The 22,863-nt window shown below is 47.1% G+C and overlaps 1 protein-coding gene across 10 annotated transcripts in view; it reads left to right on the plus strand.

Annotated features, from left to right (window-relative positions):
* The window catches only part of foxj3 (forkhead box J3), a 198,051-nt gene that overhangs the window by 115,556 nt on the left and 59,632 nt on the right, over positions 1-22,863 (plus strand). For all 10 annotated transcript variants that reach the window (XM_072478365.1, XM_072478366.1, XM_072478368.1 and 7 more), the window contains exons 4-5: positions 4,690-4,773; positions 6,407-6,508. In XM_072478365.1, the coding sequence (XP_072334466.1) occupies positions 4,690-4,773; positions 6,407-6,508 (186 nt within the window). The remainder of the gene's footprint in view (positions 1-4,689; positions 4,774-6,406; positions 6,509-22,863) is intronic.

Here is a 22,863-nt window from a genome sequence, read left to right on the forward strand (position 1 = left end):
CTCTTGCCACTGGAGGACAGCTAATGGGGTACCAGCATTCAAGAAGGATGGTAGGGTTAAACCAGGAAATTACAGGCCAGTGAGTCTAACTTCAGTGGTAGGGAAACGATTGGAAAAAAATTTGAGGGACAGCGTTAATCTCCACTTGTGGAGGCAAGGATTTATCAAAGGTAATCAGCACAGCTTTGTCAAAGGGAGATCATATCTTGCAAATGTGGTTGAATTTTTTGAGGAGCTGACTAGGTGTGTAGATTAGGATAGTGCAGTTGATGTAGTTAGTCTACATGAACTTCAATAGGATTTGACAAGGTTTTGCATGGGAAACTGATCAAGAAGGTAAGAGCCCATCAAGGGCAATTTGGCAGATTGGACCTAAAATTGGTGTAGTAGCAGGAGGTGGAGTGTGATGGTCAAAGGTTGTTTTTGTGACTCGAAGCCTGTGTCCAGTGGTATTCTGCAGGGCTCGGATATAGGTCCCATGCTGTTTGTAGTGGATATTAATGATCTGGATGTGAATGTGGATATTAATGATCTGGATGTGAATGTGGATATTAATGATCTGGATGTGAATGTAGGAGGTATGATCAGTAAGTTTGCAGATGATATAAAATTGGTGGTGTAAATAGTGAGGAGGAAAGCTTTTGATTACATGACAATATCAACAATCTGGTTAGGTGGGCACAACAGTGACAAGTGGAATTTAACCCTGAAGAGTGTGAGGTAATGCATTTTGGGAGGACTAACCAGGCAAGGGAATAAGCAATGAATGGTAGGACCCTAGGAAGTACAGAGGGACATTGGTGTGCATGTCCGTAGATCCATGAACACAGCAAGATAAGGTAGTTAAAGCACCAAATATAAGAGCAGGGAGGTTATGATGGAGCTGTATAAAACACTGGTTAGGCCACAGCTTTGGTACTGTGTGCAGCTCTGGTCGCCACACAATAGGAAGGAAATGATTGCACTAGAAAGGGCCTTCACCAGGATGATGTCTGGGCTGGAGTGTTTCCACTATCAAAAGAGACTGGATAGACTGGGGTTGTTTTCCTTGGAGCAGAGAAGGCTGAAGGAGAACCTGTTTGAGGTGTATAAAATTATGAGGGGCATAGATAGGGTGGATAGGAAGGAACTTTTCCCCTTTGCAGCAGGGTCAATAACCAGAGGGCATAGATTTAAATTAATTGGCAGGAAGTTAGAGGGGATCTGAGGAAAATCCTTTTCACCCAGAGGGCGATTGGAATCTGAAACTCTACTGCTTAAAAGTGTGGTAGAGGTGGAAACCCTCGTAACATTTGAGAAGTATTTAGATGAGCTCTTGAAGCGCCATAACATACAAGGCTAGGCCAAGTGCTGGAAAATGGGATTAGAGTAGATAGCTGCTTGATGGCAAGTGTGGACACGATGGGCCGACGGGTCTCTTTCTGTGCTGTAAAAACTCTATAACTCTATCTCATCCATCCTCCAGGGAACTCTATTTGTTTGTCCCAAGGTAAGAATGTTACCAACTGAGCCACAACTGACACTTGTAGTTGAATATTTATTTGTGTTTGTACACTGCCGCTCCTGATAAAATCAAGGACTTTGTGTTCTCAATTTACTGTCACATTTCTGAAGGCTGTGTCTGAACCCATAAATCCTTTGCTCGCTTATCAAAATATTGCCATTTAGCGCAAATATCTTCATATTCCTCTTCCCCATAGCATCTCATCATTCTTGTATTTACTGTCAATTTAAAAAGCTACCTGTGATCCTGAAGCTGCTCACAAGTTGTTTTCAGTTATCCCACTCAATTTTTGTCATACGTGGATTTTGATATTGTGCTCTCTCTACCCAGGTCCAAATCGATATTATGAAGGGCATTGAACTGAATACACATCCCAGGGATAGATACACCATTGTTTACACCCTTTAATCCAAAAAGATCCATTAACCAGGGGTCTCTATTTGCTGCCCTATAGCCGACGTCACAGTTCCATTATTACAGAACACCTTAATTTTGTCAAGCATTTCTGAAAAATTAGCGTCCAATGGATTTTATTTATCACTACACACTATTATTTTCTCATAGAACCCAAAGTCAGGCTTGCCTTTTTCACATGTGTTGAATTACCCCTTGTCTTTAATAGTCTGGTAATAAGACTTTTAGAGCTCATGAAATGATCTATAAAACCTAGTTTAATCCCTTCCCCCATGTCCTTCTATCTTTTGGAATAACTTCATTTGCAAGGATTTTGGAAGTTTACGTTCCAAGTCTCTGCTATTTCTGCTACTTCTCTTTCCATTGCAGTATTTTCTTTTATTTCTGATTCCTTTCTTTAACTATTCTTTTATTTTTTCTGTTTATGATATTCTTTATATTTCCTATTCATCTCTGTCCTTCACACCTTGTAAGTCTTCCTAATTTTGTTTTTATTTTCCCTCCATAAATGTCTGCACTTTGGTTTTACATTGAGTTAGTAGCCCGAGATTTGACTTGTACCTTTGTAAATCTCATTTTACTTCAATTTCTATACTAACCCAAGGAGCATCAGTTTTTACTGTACCACTTTACTTGTAACCCATCTCTTATCTGTATTCATTCAAATATAAAATGAAAACCTTCCATTTTAAATCTTTGTAATTGAGTTGTTGCTAAATCTGCTCAATTTGTGATATGGGCGCACTTGGCAACAGTGGGGATTTACCCATGTGCAATTATTCCTAGTTACAAACATGACAAAATTAACTACATGCATAAAGCATGCACACATCAACGTGACCAGGATCAACCTTTTACAGGACAGCAGGTGTTATTTGGCATTGCTACTAGTAATACTTTCTGTTGACAGCACTCTTCAAAGCTTCCACGCCTAGATAATTCCAGTACCTCTTGATTAAACGGCTTTATGATGTTAACAGCTTAATACTTCAGAATGCTCACCCATGGTGTCACACCGTTCAAGTGCAACTGAAATCCTCTCTCCCTCCAAAATAAACTGAAAATATTGAATCAAATATACAGAAAACTGACACGATTTAATTAGGTACTCACTGATTGCTGGGGAGAAGGATGGAATATTTGAGAATAGTCTAATTTCAGTAGATACCTATGCCGATGTTGTCCTATAATATATCCCTAAGATTATAAATGTCATACTACTAAAGAATCGAGCAACAGTCCAAGCAATGTTGATGTTAGTCCTGTAATGCTTTTCTACTTACCTCTAAAATGATTGCTGCTAAAGGAGCGCAATCTCAATATATCTTTTATAATTAGGAACAGAAAATGCTGGATAAACTCAGCAGGTCTAGCAACATCTGCGGAGAGAGAAACAGTTAATGTTTCGGATTTAATGTTTAGACATTAACTCTGTTTCTCTCTCCACAGATGCTGCCAGACCTGCTGTATTTTCTGTTTTTATTTCAGATTTCCAGCGCCCGCAGTATTTTGCTTTTATTACTCCATATACCTTTCTCTGGCTTGTTGTATGTTTGACTGATCAGCTATACAATTCAGAGACACGAGTACTTTTGAGTATAAATGTAGAGACCATGTCATTATTTTTACAGAAATAGACAGCTTTAAGTAAATGACAGATTCATAAACCCACATTTTTCATGTCCAGTGCTGTTGATTATCTCAGTCGGGCCACTTTCAGCAAAGTGAAATCTGTGTTTTCACAGTCAGCTGTACTCTCTTATAGAAGCATCATGAGAGAATGCTCCTGAGAGCAGTCCTAAGGAGGTGACTACTAAAGGAAACTCACATTTTGGAATTTATTAACCATTTTTATGAAGAAAGCATTTTAGAAAGATTACATTTGGATCATAAATTTATTTATCATGGTGATCAATACACATCCCTCCTGTTTTGGAAATCCCTTAGCCGGGATGGTTGGCAGCAGTTGTTTGGTAACCTTTGGTTGTGAACACACACAAAACACAGAAAAAAGCACGTACTGATTTAGGTTTCTGAACAGAAAGCTACTTGGACTCAATGTCAGAATGAAAGAGTTGGATGTTTTTTGCCAGGCAAGGTGAGCAACTGCAGTGGGAAAGCATAGTATGTTCATTATTTGTATTATTATGCAGACATGTTATACTGCATGAATGAATTGAGTCTGCTCATAACTGTTGCTCAGGCAGCATGGTGGCACAGTGGTTAACACTGCTGCATCAGGGTGCCGAGGACCCTGGTTCGATCCCGGCCCCGGGTCACTGTCCATGTGGAGTTCACACATTGTCCCTGTGTCGTCTTGGTTCTCACCCCCACAACCCAAAGATGTGTTGGGTAGGTGGGTTGGCTATGCTAAATTGCCCCTTCGTGTCCAAAGGTTAGGTGGGGTTACAGGGATAGGGTCGGGCTTTGGGCCTAGGTAGGATGCTCTTTCAGAGGATCGGTACAGACCCGATGAGCCAAATGGCCTCCTTCTGCACTGTCGGGATTTTATGATTCCATGATCTATGTCCAGCTTGTAAGTAGATATTGGGCAGTTATGAGCCAGCTCTGGAATAAGGGCATGGGATCCATTTATTGGAATGATTGATGCTACTGAACTTTAAGGTATCTACAGCAACACAAATGTGCAACAGATATTCCACGTGCTTGACTGATCCATTGATTGTAGATGCATGTAACTGTAATAAAAGGTAATGTCCCAATACCCTGAGCAATATGGCTGCTTACTACTTCGTGCTGTTCTATTTTAGGGATCATACTGGGCCATTGACGCTAATCCAAAGGAGGATACACTACCCACTCGGCCAAAAAAGAGGCCGCGATCAGGAGAAAGGGTAGGTCTAAATCTTGGTTTTATCTGCTTATGAAATTACAATCGGAGTGAGAGATGATCATTGAAGATTTTTTGTTCGGCAGTGGAGGAGTGCCTTGAAGTTGTAATGTGGTACATCATGAAATATAAATACATTGTTTTATGCCTGATTGGTCACAGAGCGATGTCTCTGATTTGTGTGTGTATGGTTCCAATATTTTGTTTTGCTTTGGAATTCTTTTACGTTCAGAATGGTCTACTTGGAGCTCACCCTTTCCAAAGCACATTATTTAGATAGACTGTAAATGAGCAACTTCTTAAAGATACCAGTTAATGTCAAAGGGTAAACCACATCAATGTTCTTAACAAGAAAAGCTTGTATAATTTGGGTCATCTAATGTTGCACTCCTGGTTTTTAACCCAAAGCCCTTTCTAAAACTCTTTAATTATATGAAATTATAAAACATGAAAATACAATAAATAGAGGGCTCTTTCATTGTACTGTGAAATGTGGATTAATATTGGTGGAAAGGGCAAACAGCAAATTTCTGGCCTGTAGGGTCTCATTGTTGCCATTCATCTGGTCACACCAACATCCAGAAATTTAAATTTACTGTCTTAGTCTTAGCGAGACAGTTGATCTCCTGTGACAGCGAACATTGGCATCAATAGAGATCTTATGGGTTAGTACATACTGTGGCATCTGGAGCGTTTTGGTATTGTGTAATTTTATTTGCCGCACTTCAACTAGGTGAATTCATCTTTGCTCGCCTTCATGAGCATGTCTGCTGTTCTCCAAGGAAAGGATTAGATTTTAAATTTAATAACATGCTGACAGTACTGCAGTATTAAAAAACCTGTCACCGGCTAAGTTCCGATTTAGATACATTTAAACAATCAAGTCCAAGATAGAATTATAGAGTTCCTGAAGTGCAAAAGGAGGCCATTCAGTCCATCGAGTCTGCACCAACCCTTCGAAAGAGCACTTTACCCTTGTCCACTCCCTTGTCCACCCTGCTGTATCTCCATAACCTCATAACCTAACCCGCACATCCCTGGACACTATGGGGCAATTTAGCTTGGCCAATCCACCTAACCTACACATCTTTGGACTGTGGGAGCAAGCCAGAACACCCATAGGAAACCTACACATACACTGGGAGAACGTACAAACTCCACACAGTCACCCAAGGCCGGAAATGAACACGGGTCCCTGACTGTGTGTGGCAGCAGTGCTAACCACTGTACCACTGTGTCTGCAGCGAGCAACAGATATGTAGGTATTTGTCTATTCCAGCCTTTTCTGAAATTGTTTTAACTCTGACTAGTAATTAACATGTAGATCCATGCCAATAATGGGCGCCTGTAATTTCAAATTGGCTATATTGAATGTTCAAAGGCTGCAAAAGCAATGGACTTCTCTGTACTAACGTGTGGAGACAGGAGGGGCTGGGGACAAATTTCATGTCTATTCTGGGTCCTGGCTCTATTCTTAATCTGTTTCGACTTCCCAGTAGGCATAATTAGGAATATGACTTTATTTTGGGTGAGTGGATGGGGGCGCGGTGTGACAAAACGGCATTTGTTCTGTAATTATTTCAAGCCTCCAAATATAACATATATATGTGTCCCTGTGCTCTGCTGCTTTGTTACAGGCCACAACGCCCTACAGTCTGGACTCTGAGCCTTTAGGAATGGACTGCATCATCTCTGGAAGTGCCTCTCCAACCTTGGCAATCAACACTGTGACTAACAAAGTACTGTTCCTTTAATTCTACCTTCTTGTCATTATAGCTTTGGTTACATGTTTATAACAGCAAGAAATCAAATTTCCTGTGAACCATACAATAGTGGTAGCAATTACTGAAGTCTATTTAAGAAGACTTGTTAGATCTAATTGTTTTATCCTTTTCTAAACCACAGTTGGGTAAGGATTAGTCATTTTTAATTTATCATTTCCCCCCCTAATTTGAGTGCACTGCTAAATTGGCACAAAATTGCATTAAAGCCGTTTATAATGGAACAAAGTAATTTACATGACTTGAAAGGTAACTTTGCCCATTGTAGTCTCTCTCTGAAATGATTTGGCAGGTGCAATCAGTAATCAGCTTGAAAGTAAGCAATAATGGGTGCTTTTGACTTTTTTTTTTTCATTATCCATATTTCCCAGCCTCCATTCAACATTTCCCCTGAAGTGATTGAGAATCTCTATGGGGAGCTTGTTTACGTCCCGCCAGTCCCTGGCATGACACATTGTGCCATTCCAAATTAAAATTTTTAATCCTGTTGCCATCTTGCAAAAACTCAGTAGATTCGGTGCAGAAACACGGCTTGGAACAGGGCGAATTCCTTCTGTGCGTGCACTATTTTTGAAATTTGGTTCTAGTTTATAGACGTCAGTCCAGAGGGCTTTTTAAATAAATGTTGCGCATTGACATGAGGAATGTTAGTGCTGTGAAATCTCAAACTTTGACGCCCCTGGTGTCGCTCACTCGTCTAAGCACAGCACTGATAGATGCAGAATAAAGTTTCTCCTGTTCTACCCCAACAATGTGTTTTAACTTAAAACTCAAAAAAGCTCACTGCCCACACCTATCTTTTTCCCTTGCATTCCCCATGTCAACCATCTTGTACTATCTGAATGAGTCCAGTAGCAAATTAAAGCATGTTTTTGTGCTGTCGGTTTATCCCTGCTACAAACCCGACTGAGGCTATCAAAATCTATTTCATATCAGATTCTCAGCCAACAGACCGAGAAAGTTCTCAGACCATAACTTTGGGCTGAATTTGATCCTTGGTATTTAAGTGTTTCTCACCCCAGGGGAGTTCTGTTTTTTTAAACTTTTTTTTTTAAAAGGCTATTGATGAGTCTTTCATTTGATTTGTCGAGATGCCTCAAATAAATCAGCAAGCAATTAAAAGAACTTAAATTGTTCAGGCACTGTCATGCTCTCCATCACCTAACTGCTCTGTATTACGTTTGCTAAACTGAAAATTAGAATCCTTTATTTGTAAAGTTGTACCCTTGAATTGGAGATAATGGATTACAAACTGTTGAATACCTTGCTCATTTGCAGGAAAACCCTGCTCTCTGTGTTCCCCTTAAACATTGGACCAGACAAGGAACATGATCCAAGTAATCTTTGAACAAATTTTAGTTTAGGGATGTTTATCTGCTTGGATGATTTTTGAATTTTAAAATACACTTGCCATCTAGGGCTGTCCGTACTCGTATTGGGGACATAAGTGAGGACAGGATTAGGCCAGGTTCTGTTGCTACCTCCAGTTGAATATCCTGGACTGTACCGCGAGTGGGGAAATTAAATGCGGACAGAGTCGGGCGAGGCTGTATTGCCCCCCCCTCCCCCCAAGTGAATATCTTGCCAATGCAGTTGGGAATCACACATTGAATATGGCTGTTTAGATGAGGTCAGCATCTGCAATGGAGGAGTGAACTGGGAACGGAGAATGGTTGGTCTCCTTTCCTCCCACCATATGCTTCCAATTTCCTCCCTCTTCTCCTTTAGGAATTTTATCTCCTTGCTGGAATATATTTTCACAACTGATGTTCAGTCTCCCTGACAGGACCTGTACCAGCCTCCCCGATCAGGCGCCGGAATGTGGCGACTAAGGGCTTTTCACAGTAACTTCATTTGAAGCCTACTTGTGAAAATAAGCGATTTTCATTTTTCATTTCAGGAGTATATGCAGGCTAATTAAATATAAGGGATATCGCGAATAAACCCGAGTCCACTGTCTAGCATCCACACATCAGTATTTCCAACAGGGGTCGCTAGATAGCCATAAAAAGATTAATTGTACCACCGTGTCATTATCCTGACTGAGCGATTTTGGTCTGTATGATTTAACTAATCCGGGTCTTAACTTCCGGGGGAGCCAAGGTGATTTTTAATAGATAAAACTTTTAATGGAGCCCGTGCTGGGTCATCTAACAGCAGTACAGAAAATATTTTTGGTTATATTCTTATCAGTAATGCATTTAGCACATGGATTGTGTAATGGGTGATTGCTCGTATCAGACCTGTGTTTCAGTGTCATTGTCAACTTTGTTGAACCAAATTCAAATGAAACCTTTCTTGAATAAAGATTGTGCATTGAGGCAATGCTTCACAAAGGCAGTCCGTGCTGCCAAATATTATTAATTCATAACTTGAGTGCTAAACATTTTATATTGTTATTTAACAGGGGCAGCACGGTAACATAGTGATTAGCACAATTGCTTCACAGCTCCAGGGTCCCAGGTTCAATTCCCGGCTTGGGTCACTGACTGTGCGGAGTCTGCACGGTCTCCCCGTGTGTGCGTGGGTTTCCTCCGGGTGCTCCGGTTTCCTCCCACAGTCCAAAGCTGTGCAGTTTAGGTGGATTGGCCATGCTAAATTGCCCTTAGTGTCCAAAATTGCCCACAGTGTTGGGTGGGGTTACTGGGTTATGGGGATAGGGTGGGTAGAGTGCTCTTTCTAAGAGCTGATGCAGACTCGATGGGCCGAATGGCCTCCTTCTGCACTGTAAATTCTATGAAATTCTATGAACATGTTAGCCAAATGCCAAGGAATATTAAACTGTTCCCATCACTACCACCACCATTGATGGGCTATAACCACCAATGTTAGTCAGATCAAAGTGCTTGCTTCAGATGCAACCCAAGTTTGGAAGGACAGCAGTTACAGAACTGTGCTTTGTGCAGTTCAGTTGGACATAGTCTGAAAGCTCTACTGTCAATTAATACTGAATTTCTAGTGAGACGACCAATTCTTGGGAATGGAGAGCTTAAGAAAGTAGTGCCCTCTGTTCATTGGTCATGTTGTTTGTAGATTCTTATGCAACATCACTAACTATGAAAATGCTCCGACAGGGTTCAACTTCTTGCTGGAAGTAGTTTCATGACTGTTGTTCAGCCTCCAAAGAAGTTTGTCTGCATGATAATCTAGTATCAGAATCTGTGAAAATTCTCTAAATTGCACGGACTGCTGTACGGATGGGTCAGAGATACAGAAACTCAGGGGAGGTGCCAGAGAACTGGAGAATTGCAAATGTTATTCCCTTGTTCACCAATTAAAAACCAGTTGGTTTAACATCAACGGTGGGCAAGCTTCCAGAAAAAATTATTGAGGATAGAATTAGTAGTCACATGGAAAAATGGGTTGATTAAGAAGAGCCAGTATGGATTTCTAAAGGAAAAATTGTTTAACTAACTTGCTGGAGTTTTTTTGAAGAGGTAACAGAAAGGGTTAATGAGGGTAATAATGTTGATGTGATGCACATGAACTTTCAAAAGGCATCCAATACAGTGCCATACAACAAACTTGTGAATAAAGTTATAGCTCATGCGAAAGTCCCGGTTGCGGCGATGACCAGCTAAGCCGCACGTTTCGGCGGCTCCAGCTCGAACGGACCTTCGGGCTCTTTTAAGAGCCCCAACGGGGAATTTTCTCGGGACGAAACCCGGTGTGGGGTGAGACAACAGGGAGTCCCCACCAACGAAAAAGAAAAATATCGGCGGCGGCCAGATCGCGAAGAATCCTCGAGGACAGGGGCAGAAGAAAAAAGGAGCAAGATGGCGGCGGAGAGAGCCCAGGCGACATGGGGGCCGGACCAAGATGAATTTTTGAGACGGTGTGTGGAGCTGCTTAAGAAGGAGGTGCTGGCCCCGATGCTACAGGCAATTGAGGGGCTTAAGGAGGCACAAAAGACCCAGGAGTTGGAGCTCCGCGTGGTGGAGCAGGAGGTGACGGACAACGAAGACGAGATCCTGGGCCTGGCGGTCAAAACACAGACGCACGAGGCGCTCCACAAAAAGTGCATTGAAAGGATTGAAGTCCTAGAAAACAGATCACGGAGAAAGAACCTTCGGATCCTGGGTCTCCCCGATGGAGTGGAAGGAGCGGACGGCGGGGCTTACGTGAGCACGATGCTACGCTCGCTAATGGGAGCTGAGGGCCCCTTGGAAGTGGAAGGGGCTCATCGGGTCCCTGCGAGGAGACCAAAGGCGGGAGAACCACCTAGGGCGACGATCGTGCGATTTCATCGCTTCAATGACAGAGAGGTGGTTCTGAGATGGGCCAAAAAGGTACGAAGTAGTAGATGGGAGAATGTGGTGGTACGGGTGTACCAGGATTGGAGTGCGGAGGTGGCGAGAAGGAGGGCGAGTTTTAATCGAGCCAAGGAGGTGCTACACAAGAAGAAGGTGAAGTTCGGGATGCTGCAGCCGGCGCGACTGTGGGTCACGCACCAGGAGAGGCATCACTACTTCGAAACGGCGGAAGAAGCATGGACCTTCATTAAAAACAAGAAACTGGATCAGAACTGAGGGACTGATGTTAGAGGGGAAATGACAATGCCGATGTATATAGAGATGTAAATTGGGGAGGGGGGGGACACTAAGAAATGTGGGCGCCGGTGGGGGGGGAAGAAGAGACATAGGCGGGGGATGGGGAATGGGATTGAGGCGGCAGAGGGAGCTGCGCCACAAGGGGCGGGACAACTATAGAGAACACTGGGCTTATTGTTCTTGTTCCCGCGCCAGAAAGATGATGGCGGGAAGATAGGCGCAAGGTAGATGTGAGTTCCCCACACGGGGGGGTCAAGAAGAGAGCGGGAGAAGCCGGGGTCAGTTGAAGTCAGCTGACTTTCGGAAGCAATATGGGGGGAGCAATCATGCTAGATGGGGATCTAGTGGGGGGGGGGGGATAACTGGGTTGCTGCTGCAGAAATCAAAGAGGAACTGGTAAAAGAAAGGGTGGTCGGGGCTGGAATGCGCCGCCGGGGGAACGGGTGGGTGCGCGGAACCGGGACGTGGGGCTGGCCTAGAGAGGGTGATGGCTAGTCGACACGGGAAGGGGGCAGGTAGTCCCCCAGTTCGGCTCATCACGTGGAACGTGAGAGGCCTAAATGGGCCGATTAAAAGGGCCCGAGTGTTCGCGCACTTGAAAGGACTAAGGGCAGACGTGGCTATGCTTCAGGAGACGCACCTGAAGGCGGCGGACCAAGTTAGGTTAAGGAAAGGATGGGTGGGACAGGTGTTCCACTCAGGGCTGGATGCAAAGAACAGAGGGGTGGCCATACTGGTGGGGAAACGGGTGTCATTCGAAGCTAGGAACATTGTAGCAGACAGCGGAGGCAGATATGTGATGGTGAGTGGCAGACTGGAGGGAATGGAGGTCGTGTTGGTTAACGTATATGCCCCGAATTGGGATGATGCGGGATTTATGAAGCGGATGCTGGGACGTATCCCGGACCTGGAGGTAGGAAACCTGATAATGGGGGGGGACTTCAACACCGTGTTGGACCTAGGGTTAGATAGATCTAGATCTAGGACCGGAAGAAGGCCGGCAGCGGCCAAGGTGCTTAGGGGGTTTATGGACCAAATGGGGGGAGTAGATCCGTGGCGATTTGTTAGACCGAAGGCCAAAGAGTTCTCCTCCTTCTCCCATGTTCACAAGGTGTATTCCCGGATAGATTTCTTTGTTTTGGGAAGGTCACTGATCTCGAGGGTGGAAGGAACTGAGTATTCAGCCATAGCTGTTTCAGATCATGCCCCACACTGGGTGGACCTGGAACTAGGAGAGGAGAGGGAGCAGCGTCCACTCTGGCGACTGGATGTGGGATTACTGGCGGATGAGGGAGTCTGCGGAAGGGTGCGGGGATGTATCGAGAGATACCTGGAGGCCAATGACGACGGGGAGGTCCGAGTGGGAGTAGTATGGGAAGCACTAAAGGCGGTGGGCAGAGGAGAGCTGATCTCCATCAGGGCCCACAAGGGGAAAATAGAGGCCAAGGAAAGGGAAAGACTACTGGGGGAAATTTTGAGGGTAGATAAAGAATACGCGGAGGCCCCGGAGGAAGGACTATACAGGGAGAGGCGACGACTCCAGACGGAGTTCGACCTGTTGACCACAAGGAGGGCGGAGGCACAGTGGAGGAAGGTACAGGGGATGAGATATGAATATGGGGAAAAGGCGAGTCGCCTGTTGGCCCATCAGCTGCGAAAGAGGACAGCGGCGAGGGAGATAGGGGGAATTAGGGATGAAAAGGGAGCTACGGTGCGGAGAGCAGGGAAGATAAACAAGGTGTTTAAGACCTTTTACGAGAGACTTTATAGGTCCCAACCCCCGGAGGGAAAAGAGGAGATGCGGCAGTTTTTGGACCAATTAAGGTTCCCGAGGGTGGAGGAGCAAGAGGTGGAAGGCCTGGGGGCGCCGATTGGGGTGGACGAGGTTACCAAGGGGCTGGGGAACATGCAGGCAGGGAAGGCCCCGGGACCAGATGGGTTCCCGGTGGAATTGTATAGAAAATATGTGGACTTGTTGGCCCCGCTGCTGGTAAGGACCTTTAACGAGGCCAGAGAAGGGGGGACCCTACCCCCGACAATGTCGGAGGCGACGATATCGCTAATCTTGAAGCGGGATAAAGATCCGCTGCAGTGCGGGTCCTATAGGCCTATCTCACTGCTAAATGTGGACGCCAAGTTGCTAGCAAAGGTGCTGGCAACGAGGATAGAGGATTGTGTCCCGGGGGTGGTGCACGAAGACCAGACAGGGTTCGTAAAGGGGAGACAACTAAATGTCAACGTGCGACGGCTATTAGGGGTGATAATGATGCCCCCAGTAGAGTGGGAGGCAGAGATAGTGGCGGCAATGGATGCAGAGAAGGCATTTGATAGGGTGGAGTGGGAGTATCTATGGGAGGTGCTGAGGAGGTTCGGGGACGGGTTTGTCAGCTGGGTTAAACTCCTCTATGGGGCCCCAACGGCAAGTGTGGTCACAGGTCGGCAAAGGTCGGAGTATTTTCGACTATACAGGCGAACAAGACAGGGATGCCCGTTGTCCCCATTACTGTTCGTGTTGGCAATTGAACCACTGGCCATAGCGCTGAGAGACTGCAGAAAATGGAGAGGGGTGATTAGAGGGGGAGAGGAACACCGAGTGTCACTCTACGCGGATGACCTACTGCTGTATGTGACGGACCCAGTGGGGGGGATGACAGAGGTCATGCAGATATTGAGGGAGTTTGGAGATTTCTCGGGATATAGACTTAGCATGGGAAAGAGTGAGCTTTTTGTGATACACCCTGGGGACCAGAGTAGAGGGATAGATGGCCTACCGCTCAGGAGAGTGGAAAGAAACTTCCGATACCTGGGGATTCCGATAGCCAGGAGCTGGGGAACCTTACACAGACTTAATCTGACACGACTGGTGGAACAAATGGAAGAGGATTTCAAAAGGTGGGACATGCAGCCGCTGTCACTGGCGGGCAGAGTGCAGGCAATTAAGATGATGGTCCTCCCGAGGTTCCTATTTGTGTTCCAATGTCTCCCTATACTGATCACTAAGGCCTTTTTTTAAAAAATAGATAGGAGCATCATGAGCTTCGTGTGGGCAGGGAAGGTCCCGAGGGTAAGGAGGGAGTTCCTACAACGTAGTAGAGACAGAGGGGGACTGGCGTTGCCGAACTTGGGCGACTACTACTGGGCCGCCAATGTGGCGATGATTCGTAAATAGATGATAGAGGGAGAGGGAGCGGCGTGGAAAAGATTGGAGATGAAGTCCTGTAAAGGGACGAGTTTAAAAATGCTGGTGACGGCGCCACTACCGCTCTCACCAAAAAAATTTACCACGAACCCAGTGGTGGCGGCAGCATTAAGTATCTGGGGGCAATGGAGGCGACAGAGGGGTGTGCTGGGAGCCTCGGTGGGGTCCCCGATCAGGAACAACCATAGGTTTGCCCCAGGGAGGCTGGATGGAGGATTCCAGAGCTGGCACCGGGTAGGAATCAGGAGAGTGGGAGATTTATTTATAGACGGGACGTTTGCGAGCTTGGACGCGCTTGAGGAAAAGTATAAGCTGCCCCGGGGAAATTTCTTTAGATATATGCAGGTGAGAGCGTTCACGAAACAACTGGTGAGGGAATTTCCGCTGCTCCCGACACAAGGGATCCAGGACAGGGTGCTTTCGGGGGGGTGGGTCGGGGAGGGCAAAGTGTCAGAGATATACCGGGAGATGAGAGAAGAGGGGGAGGAGTTGGTGGGCGAACTGAAGGGAAAATGGGAAGAAGAGCTCGGGGAGGAGATTGAGGAGGGTTTGTGGGCTGATGCCCTAAGTAGGGTAAATTCCTCTTCCTCGTGTGCCAGGCTTAGCCTGATCCAATTTAAGGTGCTGCATAGAGCACACATAACGGGAGCAAGGTTGAGCAGGTTCTTCGGAGTGGAGGACAAGTGTGGGAGGTGCGGGGGAAGCCCGGCGAACCACACACATATGTTTTGGTTGTGTCCGGCACTGGAGGGGTATTGGAGGGGAGTGACGGGAGTGATCTCGAAGGTGGTGAAGGTCCGGGTCAAACCAGGCTGGGGGTTAGCTTTATTTGGAGTTGCGGATGAGCCGGGAGTGCAGGAGGCGAAAGAGGCCGATGTCGTGGCCTTTGCGTCCCGAGTAGCCCGGCGTAGGATTTTACTCGTGGAAGGAAGCGAAACCCCCCGGACTGGGGGGGGAGGCCTGGATAAACGATATGGCGGGGTTCATAAAACTAGAGCAGATGAAGTTTGCGCTGAGAGGATCGGCTCAAGGGTTCACCAGGCGGTGGCAACCGTTCCTCGACTACCTAGCGGAACGTTAGAGGGAAGATAGATGACCAGCAGCAGCAACCCAGGGGGAGGGGGGGGAGGGAGGGGGGGGTAAACCGTTGGGGTTTTTGGAGGGGGCGGGGGGGAGTATTACTTTGTGTTATTTGGTGAGTTTACCATGTTAGTTACACAATGTTATATTACAGTTATCATGTTACTTGTATTTTTATTTCTTTGATTTGTAAGGGAAAAAAATTGTGTTTGAAAACTTTAATAAAATATATTTTTAAAAAATGTTATAGCTCATGCAATGAAAGAGATGTAGCAACATGGATGCAAAATTGGCTGAATAATAGGAAGCAGTGGATATTTTTTAGGCTGGAGGAAGGTTTATAGTGGTGTTCCCAGGGGTCAATATTGGGACCCTTACTTTTCCTGATCTATATTAATGATCTTGATCTTGGTGGACAGGGGACAATTTCAAAGTTTGCGGACGGTACAAAACTAGGAAGCATTATAAGCTGTGAGGAAGATGGTGTAGAACTTCAAAAGGGCACAGAGAGGTTGGTGTGGGCAGGTAGGTGGCAGATGAAAAGTTCAATGCCGAGAAGTGTGAGGTGACATGGAGAGACAAATTTAGAACAGCGGGCAAAATTCTTATGGGGATCCAGGAGCTGAGGGACCTGGGTGCATATGTGCATAGATTATTCAAGGTGGCAGGACAGGTGGAGAGAGCAAACCGAGCAAGAGGTTGTGCTGAACTTATACAAGACACAAGTTCGACCTCAGCTGGAGTATTGTGTACAGTTCTGGGCACCACACTATAGGAAGGATGTGAATGCATTGGAGAGTGTAGAAGTGGTTGACAAGAATGGTACCAAGTCAGGTTCCGGGTGCGGCGATGACCAGCTAAGTCGCACGTTTCGGCAGCTCCCGGTGGAAAGGACTTTTGGGCTCTTAATAGGAGCCCCAACGGCAATTTTAACGGCTAAAAACACTGTGCGATAAACCAGAAGGGAATCCCCCCTGGACACGGATGGAAAAAGGAGAGGAAAGTGGCCGGATTGCGGTGGATCCTCGAGAGCAGCGGCCAGGAAGGCAGGCACAAAGCAAGATGGCGTCGGAAGAATTTAAGGATTCTTGGTCTTCCCGAAGGTGCAGAAGGGGCGGACGTCGGGGCATATGTGAGCACGATGCTGCACTCATTAATGGGATCGGAGGCCCCGACGGGCCCGTTGGAGGTGGAGGGAGCCTATCGAGTTATGGCGCGAAGACCGAGGGCTGGAGAAAGTCCTCGAGCCATAGTGGTGAGATTTCTCCGATATAAGGACAGAGAGATGGTCCTCAGATGGGCAAAGAAAACTCGCAGCAGTAGGTTGGAGAACGCGGTGATCCGCGTATATCAAGATTGGAGTGCGGAGGTGGCGAGAAGGAGGGCAAGCTTTAATCGGGCCAAGGCGGTGCTGCACAAAAGGAAGGTTAAATTTGGAATGCTGCAGCCGGCAAGACTGTGGGTCACACATCAAGGGAAACACCATTACTTTGAAACGGCAGAAAAGGCGTGGACATTTATTGTCGAGGAGAAACTGGAATAAGCGGGCTAGAAAAAGAACGTTTGGGACAAAGTGGTGGGGCGAATATGTGGGGTGAAGAGGGGGAAAAGGGGGAAGAGATGATTTCCCAAGTTGTTAATCCTGCGACCCTGTAACTTTTCTCTCTTCCCCATGTCGTGGGGGAGGGAGGGAGGGAGGATGAGGAGCTGGGGGCGCCGGCCATTGGGGGCGGGGCCAAATGGGAAGCGCGGGCTTTGTTCCCGCGCTATGGTAATCATGGCGGGAACAGGGAAGCAGGAAGGACGGGGCCTCGCACAGTGGGAGCTGAGGTCGGCCAGAGTTTGCTGACTTCTGGGAGCAACATGGGGGGTGCAATTACGCTAGTGAGGGATCTGGGGGGGGGGGGGGGGGGGGGCGGTTAACTGGGTTGCTGCTGCTGGGGAGAAGGGGGAGCTGGTATGGGGTGGGGTGGTCGGGGCGGGAGGGCGCCGTTGGGGGGAGATACGGCTATGTGGGAACCGGGTGAGGAGCTGGATTGAAAAAGGAGATGGCTAGTCAACAGGGGGGGGGGGTAGGGTAGGGTAAAGAGCCCCCCAACCCGGCTGATCACGTGGAATATGAGAGGGCTGAACGGGCCGATAAAGAGGGCACGGGTACTCGCACACCTAAAGAAACTTAAGGCAGATGTGGTTATGCTGCAGGAGACGCATCTGAAACTGATAGACCAGGTCAGACTACGCAAAGGATGGGTGGGGCAGGTGTTTCATTCGGGGCTAGACGCAAAAAACAGGGGGGTGGCTATACTAGTGGGGAAGCGGATAATGTTTGAGGCAAAGACCATAGTGGTGGATAGTGGGGGCAGATACGTGATGGTGAGTGGCAAATTGCAAGGGGAGGCGGTGGTCTTAGTGAACGTATATGCCCCGAACTGGGATGATGCCAACTTTATGAGGCGTATGTTAGGACGTATCCCGGACCTAGAGGTGGGGAAGTTGGCAATGGGTGGAGATTTTAATACGGTGCTGGACCCAGGGCTGGACAGATCGAGGTCCAGGACCGGAAGGAGGCCGGCTGCAGCTAGGGTGCTGAAGGACTTTATGGAGCAGATGGGAGGAGTAGACCCCTGGAGATTTAGTAGACCGAGGAGTAAGGAGTTTTCGTTTTTCTCCTATGTCCACAAAGTTTATTCACGGATAGACTTTTTTGTTTTGGGAAGGGCACTGATCCCGAAGGTGACGGGGACGGAGTACACGGCTATAGCTATTTCGGGTCACGCTCCACATTGGGTGGACCTGGAGATAGGGGAGGAAAAAGAACAGCGTCCACCCTGGAGAATGGACATGGGATTATTGGCAGATGAGGGGGTGTGTTTAAGGGTGAGGGGGTGTATTGAAAGGTACTTGGAACTCAATGATAATGGAGAGGTCCAGGTGGGAGTGGTCTGGGAGGCGCTGAAGGCAGTGGTTAGAGGGGAGCTGATATCTATTGGGGCACATAAAGGAAAGCAGGAGGGTAGGGAAAGGGAGTGGTTGTTGAAAGAACTTCTGCGGGTGGACAGACAATATGCGGAGGCACCGGAGGAGGGACTGTTCAGGGAAAGGCAAAGGCTGCATGTAGAATTTGACTTGTTGACTATGGGTAATGCAGAGGCACAATGGAGGAAGGCACAGGGTGTACAGTACGAATATGGGGAGAAGGCGAGCAGGTTGCTGGCCCACCAACTGAGGAAAAGGGGAGCAGTGAGGGAGATAGGGGGGTGAGAGATGAGGAGGGAGAGATGGAGCGGGGAGCGGAGAGAGTGAATGGAGTGTTCAAGGCATTTTATGAAAGATTATATGAAGCTCAGCCCCCGGATGGGAAGGAGAGAATGATGTGCTTTCTGGATCAGCTGGAATTTCCTAAGGTGGAGGAGCAGGAGAGGGCGGGACTGGGAGCACAGATTGAGACGGAGGAAGTAGTGAAAGGGATTGGGAGCATGCAGGCGGGGAAGGCCCCGGGACCAGACGGATTCCCAGTTGAATTCTATAGGAAATATATGGACTTGCTGGCCCCGCTACTGATGAGAAACTTTAATGAGGCGAGGGAAAGGGGGCAGCTGCCCCCGACTATGTCAGAGGCAACGATATCACTCCTCCTAAAGAAGGAAAAAGACCCGCTGCAATGCGGGTCCTATAGGCCTATTTCCCTCCTGAATGAGGACGCTAAGATTCTGGCCAAGGTAATGGCAACGAGGATAGAGGATTGTGTCCCGGGGGTGGTTCATGAGGACCAAACTGGGTTTGTGAAGGGGAGACAGCTGAATACAAATATACGGAGGCTGCTAGGGGTAATGATGATGCCCCCACCAGAGGGGGAAGCAGAGATAGTGGTGGCGATGGATGCCGAGAAAGCATTTGATAGAGTGGAGTGGGATTATTTGTGGGAGGTGCTGAGGAGATTTGGCTTTGGAGATGGGTATATCAGATGGGTACAGTTGCTGCATTGTTACCGATATCAGCCATTTATTGCAGATTCAATATTCCAAGAACACATACTGCACACCAACCATTCAACATAGGAATTAAAAGGATGAAGTAACAGTATAATTTCTCACATCCCCCCGCCAACCCCATGGCGAGCGTGGTCACGAATGGACGGGGGTCTGATTATTTTCGGCTCCATAGAGGGACGAGGCAGGGATGTCCTCTGTCCCCGTTATTGTTTGCACTGGCGATTGAGCCCCTGGCCATAGCATTGAGGGGTTCCAGGAAGTGGAGGGGAGTACTACAGGGGAGGAGAAGAACACCGGGTATCTCTGTATGCGGATGATTTGTTGCTATATGTGGCGGACCCGGCGGAGGGGATGCCAAAGATAATGCGGATACTTGGGGAGTTTGGGGATTTTTCAGGGTATAAATTGAACGTGGGGAAAAGTGAGTTGTTTGTGGTGCATCCAGGGGAGCAGAGCAGAGAAATAGAGGATTTACCGTTGAGGAAGGTAACAAGGGACATTCGGAACTTGGGGATCCAGATAGCCAAGAATTGGGGTACATTACATAGGCTTAATTTAATGCGAGTGGTGGAACAGATGGAGGAGGACTTTAAGAGATGGGACATGGTGTCCCTGTCACTGGCAGGTAGGGTGCAGGCGGTTAAAATGGTGGTCCTCCCGAGATTCCTTTTTGTGTTTCAGTGCCTCCGGTGGTGGTCACGAAGGCTTTTTTCAAAAGAATTGAGAAGAGTATTACAAAGAAATGTACAGCACAGGAACAGGCCCTTCGGCCCTCCAAACCCGTGCCGACCATACTGCCTGACTAAACTACAATCTTCTACACTTCCTGGGTCCGTATCCTTCTATTCCCATCCTATTCATATATTTGTCAAGATGCCCCTTAAATGTCCCTATCGTCCCTGCTTCCACTACCTCCTCCGGTAGTGAGTTCCAGGCACCCACTACCCTCTGCGTAAAAAACTTGCCTCGTACATCTACTCTAAACCTTGCCCCTCTCACCTTAAACCTATGCCCCCTAGTAATTGACCCCTCTACCCTGGGGAAAAGCCTCTGACTATCCACTCTGTCTATGCCCCTCATAATTTTGTATACCTCTATCAGGTCGCCCCTCAACCTCCTTCGTTCCAGTGAGAACAAACCGAGTTTATTCAATCACTCCTCATAGCTTATGCCCTCCATACCAGGCAACATTCTGGTAAATCTCTTCTGCACCCTCTCTAAAGCCTCCACATCCTTCTGGTAGTGTGGCGACCAGAATTGAACACTCTACTCCAAGTGTGGCCTAACTAAGGTTCTATACAGATGCAACATGACTTGCCAATTCTTATACTCAATGCCCCGGCCAATGAAGGCAAGCATGCCGTATGCCTTCTTGACTACCTTCTCCACCTGTGTTGCCCCTTTCAATGACCTGTGGACCTGTACTCCTAGATCTCTTTGACTTTCAATACTCTTGAGGGTTCTACCATTCACTGTATATTCCCTACCTGCATTAGCCCTTCCAAAATGCATTACCTCACATTTGTCCGGATTAAACTCCATCTGCCATCTCTCCGCCCAAGTCTCCAGACAATCTAAATCCTGCTGTATCCTCTGACAGTCCTCATCGCTATCCGCAATTCCACCAACCTTTGTGTCGTCTGCAAACTTACTAATCAGACCAGTTACATTTTCCTCCAAATCATTTATATATACTACAAACAGCAAAGGTCCCAACACTGATCCCTGTGGAACACCACTGGTCACAGCCCTCCAATTAGAAAAGCATCCCTCCATTGCTACTCTCTGCCTTCTATGGCCTAGCCAGTTCTGTATCCACCTTGCCAGTTCACCCCTGATCCCGTGTGACTTCACCTTTTGTACTAGTCTACCATGAGGGACCTTGTCAAAGGCCTTACTGAAGTCCATATAGACAACATCTACTGCCCTACCTGCATCAATCATCTTAGTGACCTCCTCGAAAAACTCTATCAAGTTAGTGAGACACGACCTCCCCTTCACAAAACCGTGCTGCCTCTCACTAATACGTCCATTTGCTTCCAAATGGGAGTAGATCCTGTCTCGAAGAATTCTCTCCAGTAATTTCCCTACCACTGAAGTAAGGCTCACCGGCCTGTAGTTCCCGGGATTATCCTTGCTACCCTTCTTAAACAGAGGAACAACATTGGCTATTCTCCAGTCCTCTGGGACATCCCCTGAAGACAGCGATGATCCAAAGATTTCTGTCAAGGCCTCAGCAATTTCCTCTCCAGCCTCCTTCAGTATTCTGGGGTAGATCCCATCAGGCCCTGGGGACTTATCTACCTTAATATTTTTTAAGACACCCAACACCTCGTCTTTTTGGATCACAATGTGACCCAGGCTATCTACACCCCCTTCTCCAGACTCAACATCTACCAATTCCTTCTCTTTGGTGAATACTGATGCAAAGTATTCATTTAGTACCTCGCCCATTTCCTCTGGCTCCACACATAGATTCCCTTGCCTATCCTTCAGTGGGCCAACCCTTTCCCTGGCTACCCTCTTGCTTTTTATGTACGTGTAAAAAGCCTTGGGATTTTCCTTAACCCTATTTGCCAATGACTTTTCATGACCCCTTCTAGCCCTCCTGACTCCTTGCTTAAGTTCCTTCCTACTTTCCTTATATGCCACACAGGCTTCGTCTGTTCCCAGCCTTTTAGCCCTGACAAATGCCTCCTTTTTCTTTTTGACGAGGCCTACAATATCACTCGTCATCCAAGGTTCCCGAAAATTGCCGTATTTATCTTTCTTCCTCACAGGAACATGCCTGTCCTGTATTCCTTTCAACTGACACTTGAAAGCCTCCCACATGTCAGATGTTGATTTGCCCTCAAACATCCGCCCCCAATCTATGTTCTTCAGTTCCCGCCTAATATTGTTATAATTAGCCTTCCCCCAATTTAGCACATTCATCCTCGGACCACTCTTATCCTTGTCCACCGGTACTTTAAAACTTATTGAATTGTGGTCACTGTTACCGAAATGCTCCCCTACTGAAACATCTACCACCTGGCCGGGCTCATTCCCCAATACCAGGTCCAGTACCGCCCCTTCCCTAGTTGGACTGTTTACATATTGTTTTAAGAAGCCCTCCTGGATGCTCCTTACAAACTCCGCCCCGTCTAAGCCCCTGGCACTAAGTGAGTCCCAGTCAATATTGGGGAAGTTGAAGTCTCCCATCACCACAACCCTGTTGTTTTTACTCTTTTACAAAATCTGTCTACCTATCTGCTCCTCTATCTCCCGCTGGCTGTTGGGAGGCCTGTAGTATACCCCCAACATTGTGACTGCACCCTTCTTATTCCTGATCTCTACCCATATAGCCTCACTGCCCTCTGAGGTGTCCTCTCGCAGTATAGCTGTGATATTCTCCCGAACAAATAGCGCAACTCCGCCTCCCCTTTTACATCCCCCTCTATCCCGCCTGAAACATCTAAATCCTGGAACGTTTAGCTGCCAATCCTGCCCTTC

This window comes from Scyliorhinus torazame, chromosome 16 (assembly GCF_047496885.1).
Source record: "Scyliorhinus torazame isolate Kashiwa2021f chromosome 16, sScyTor2.1, whole genome shotgun sequence".
Classification (NCBI taxonomy): domain Eukaryota; kingdom Metazoa; phylum Chordata; class Chondrichthyes; order Carcharhiniformes; family Scyliorhinidae; genus Scyliorhinus; species Scyliorhinus torazame.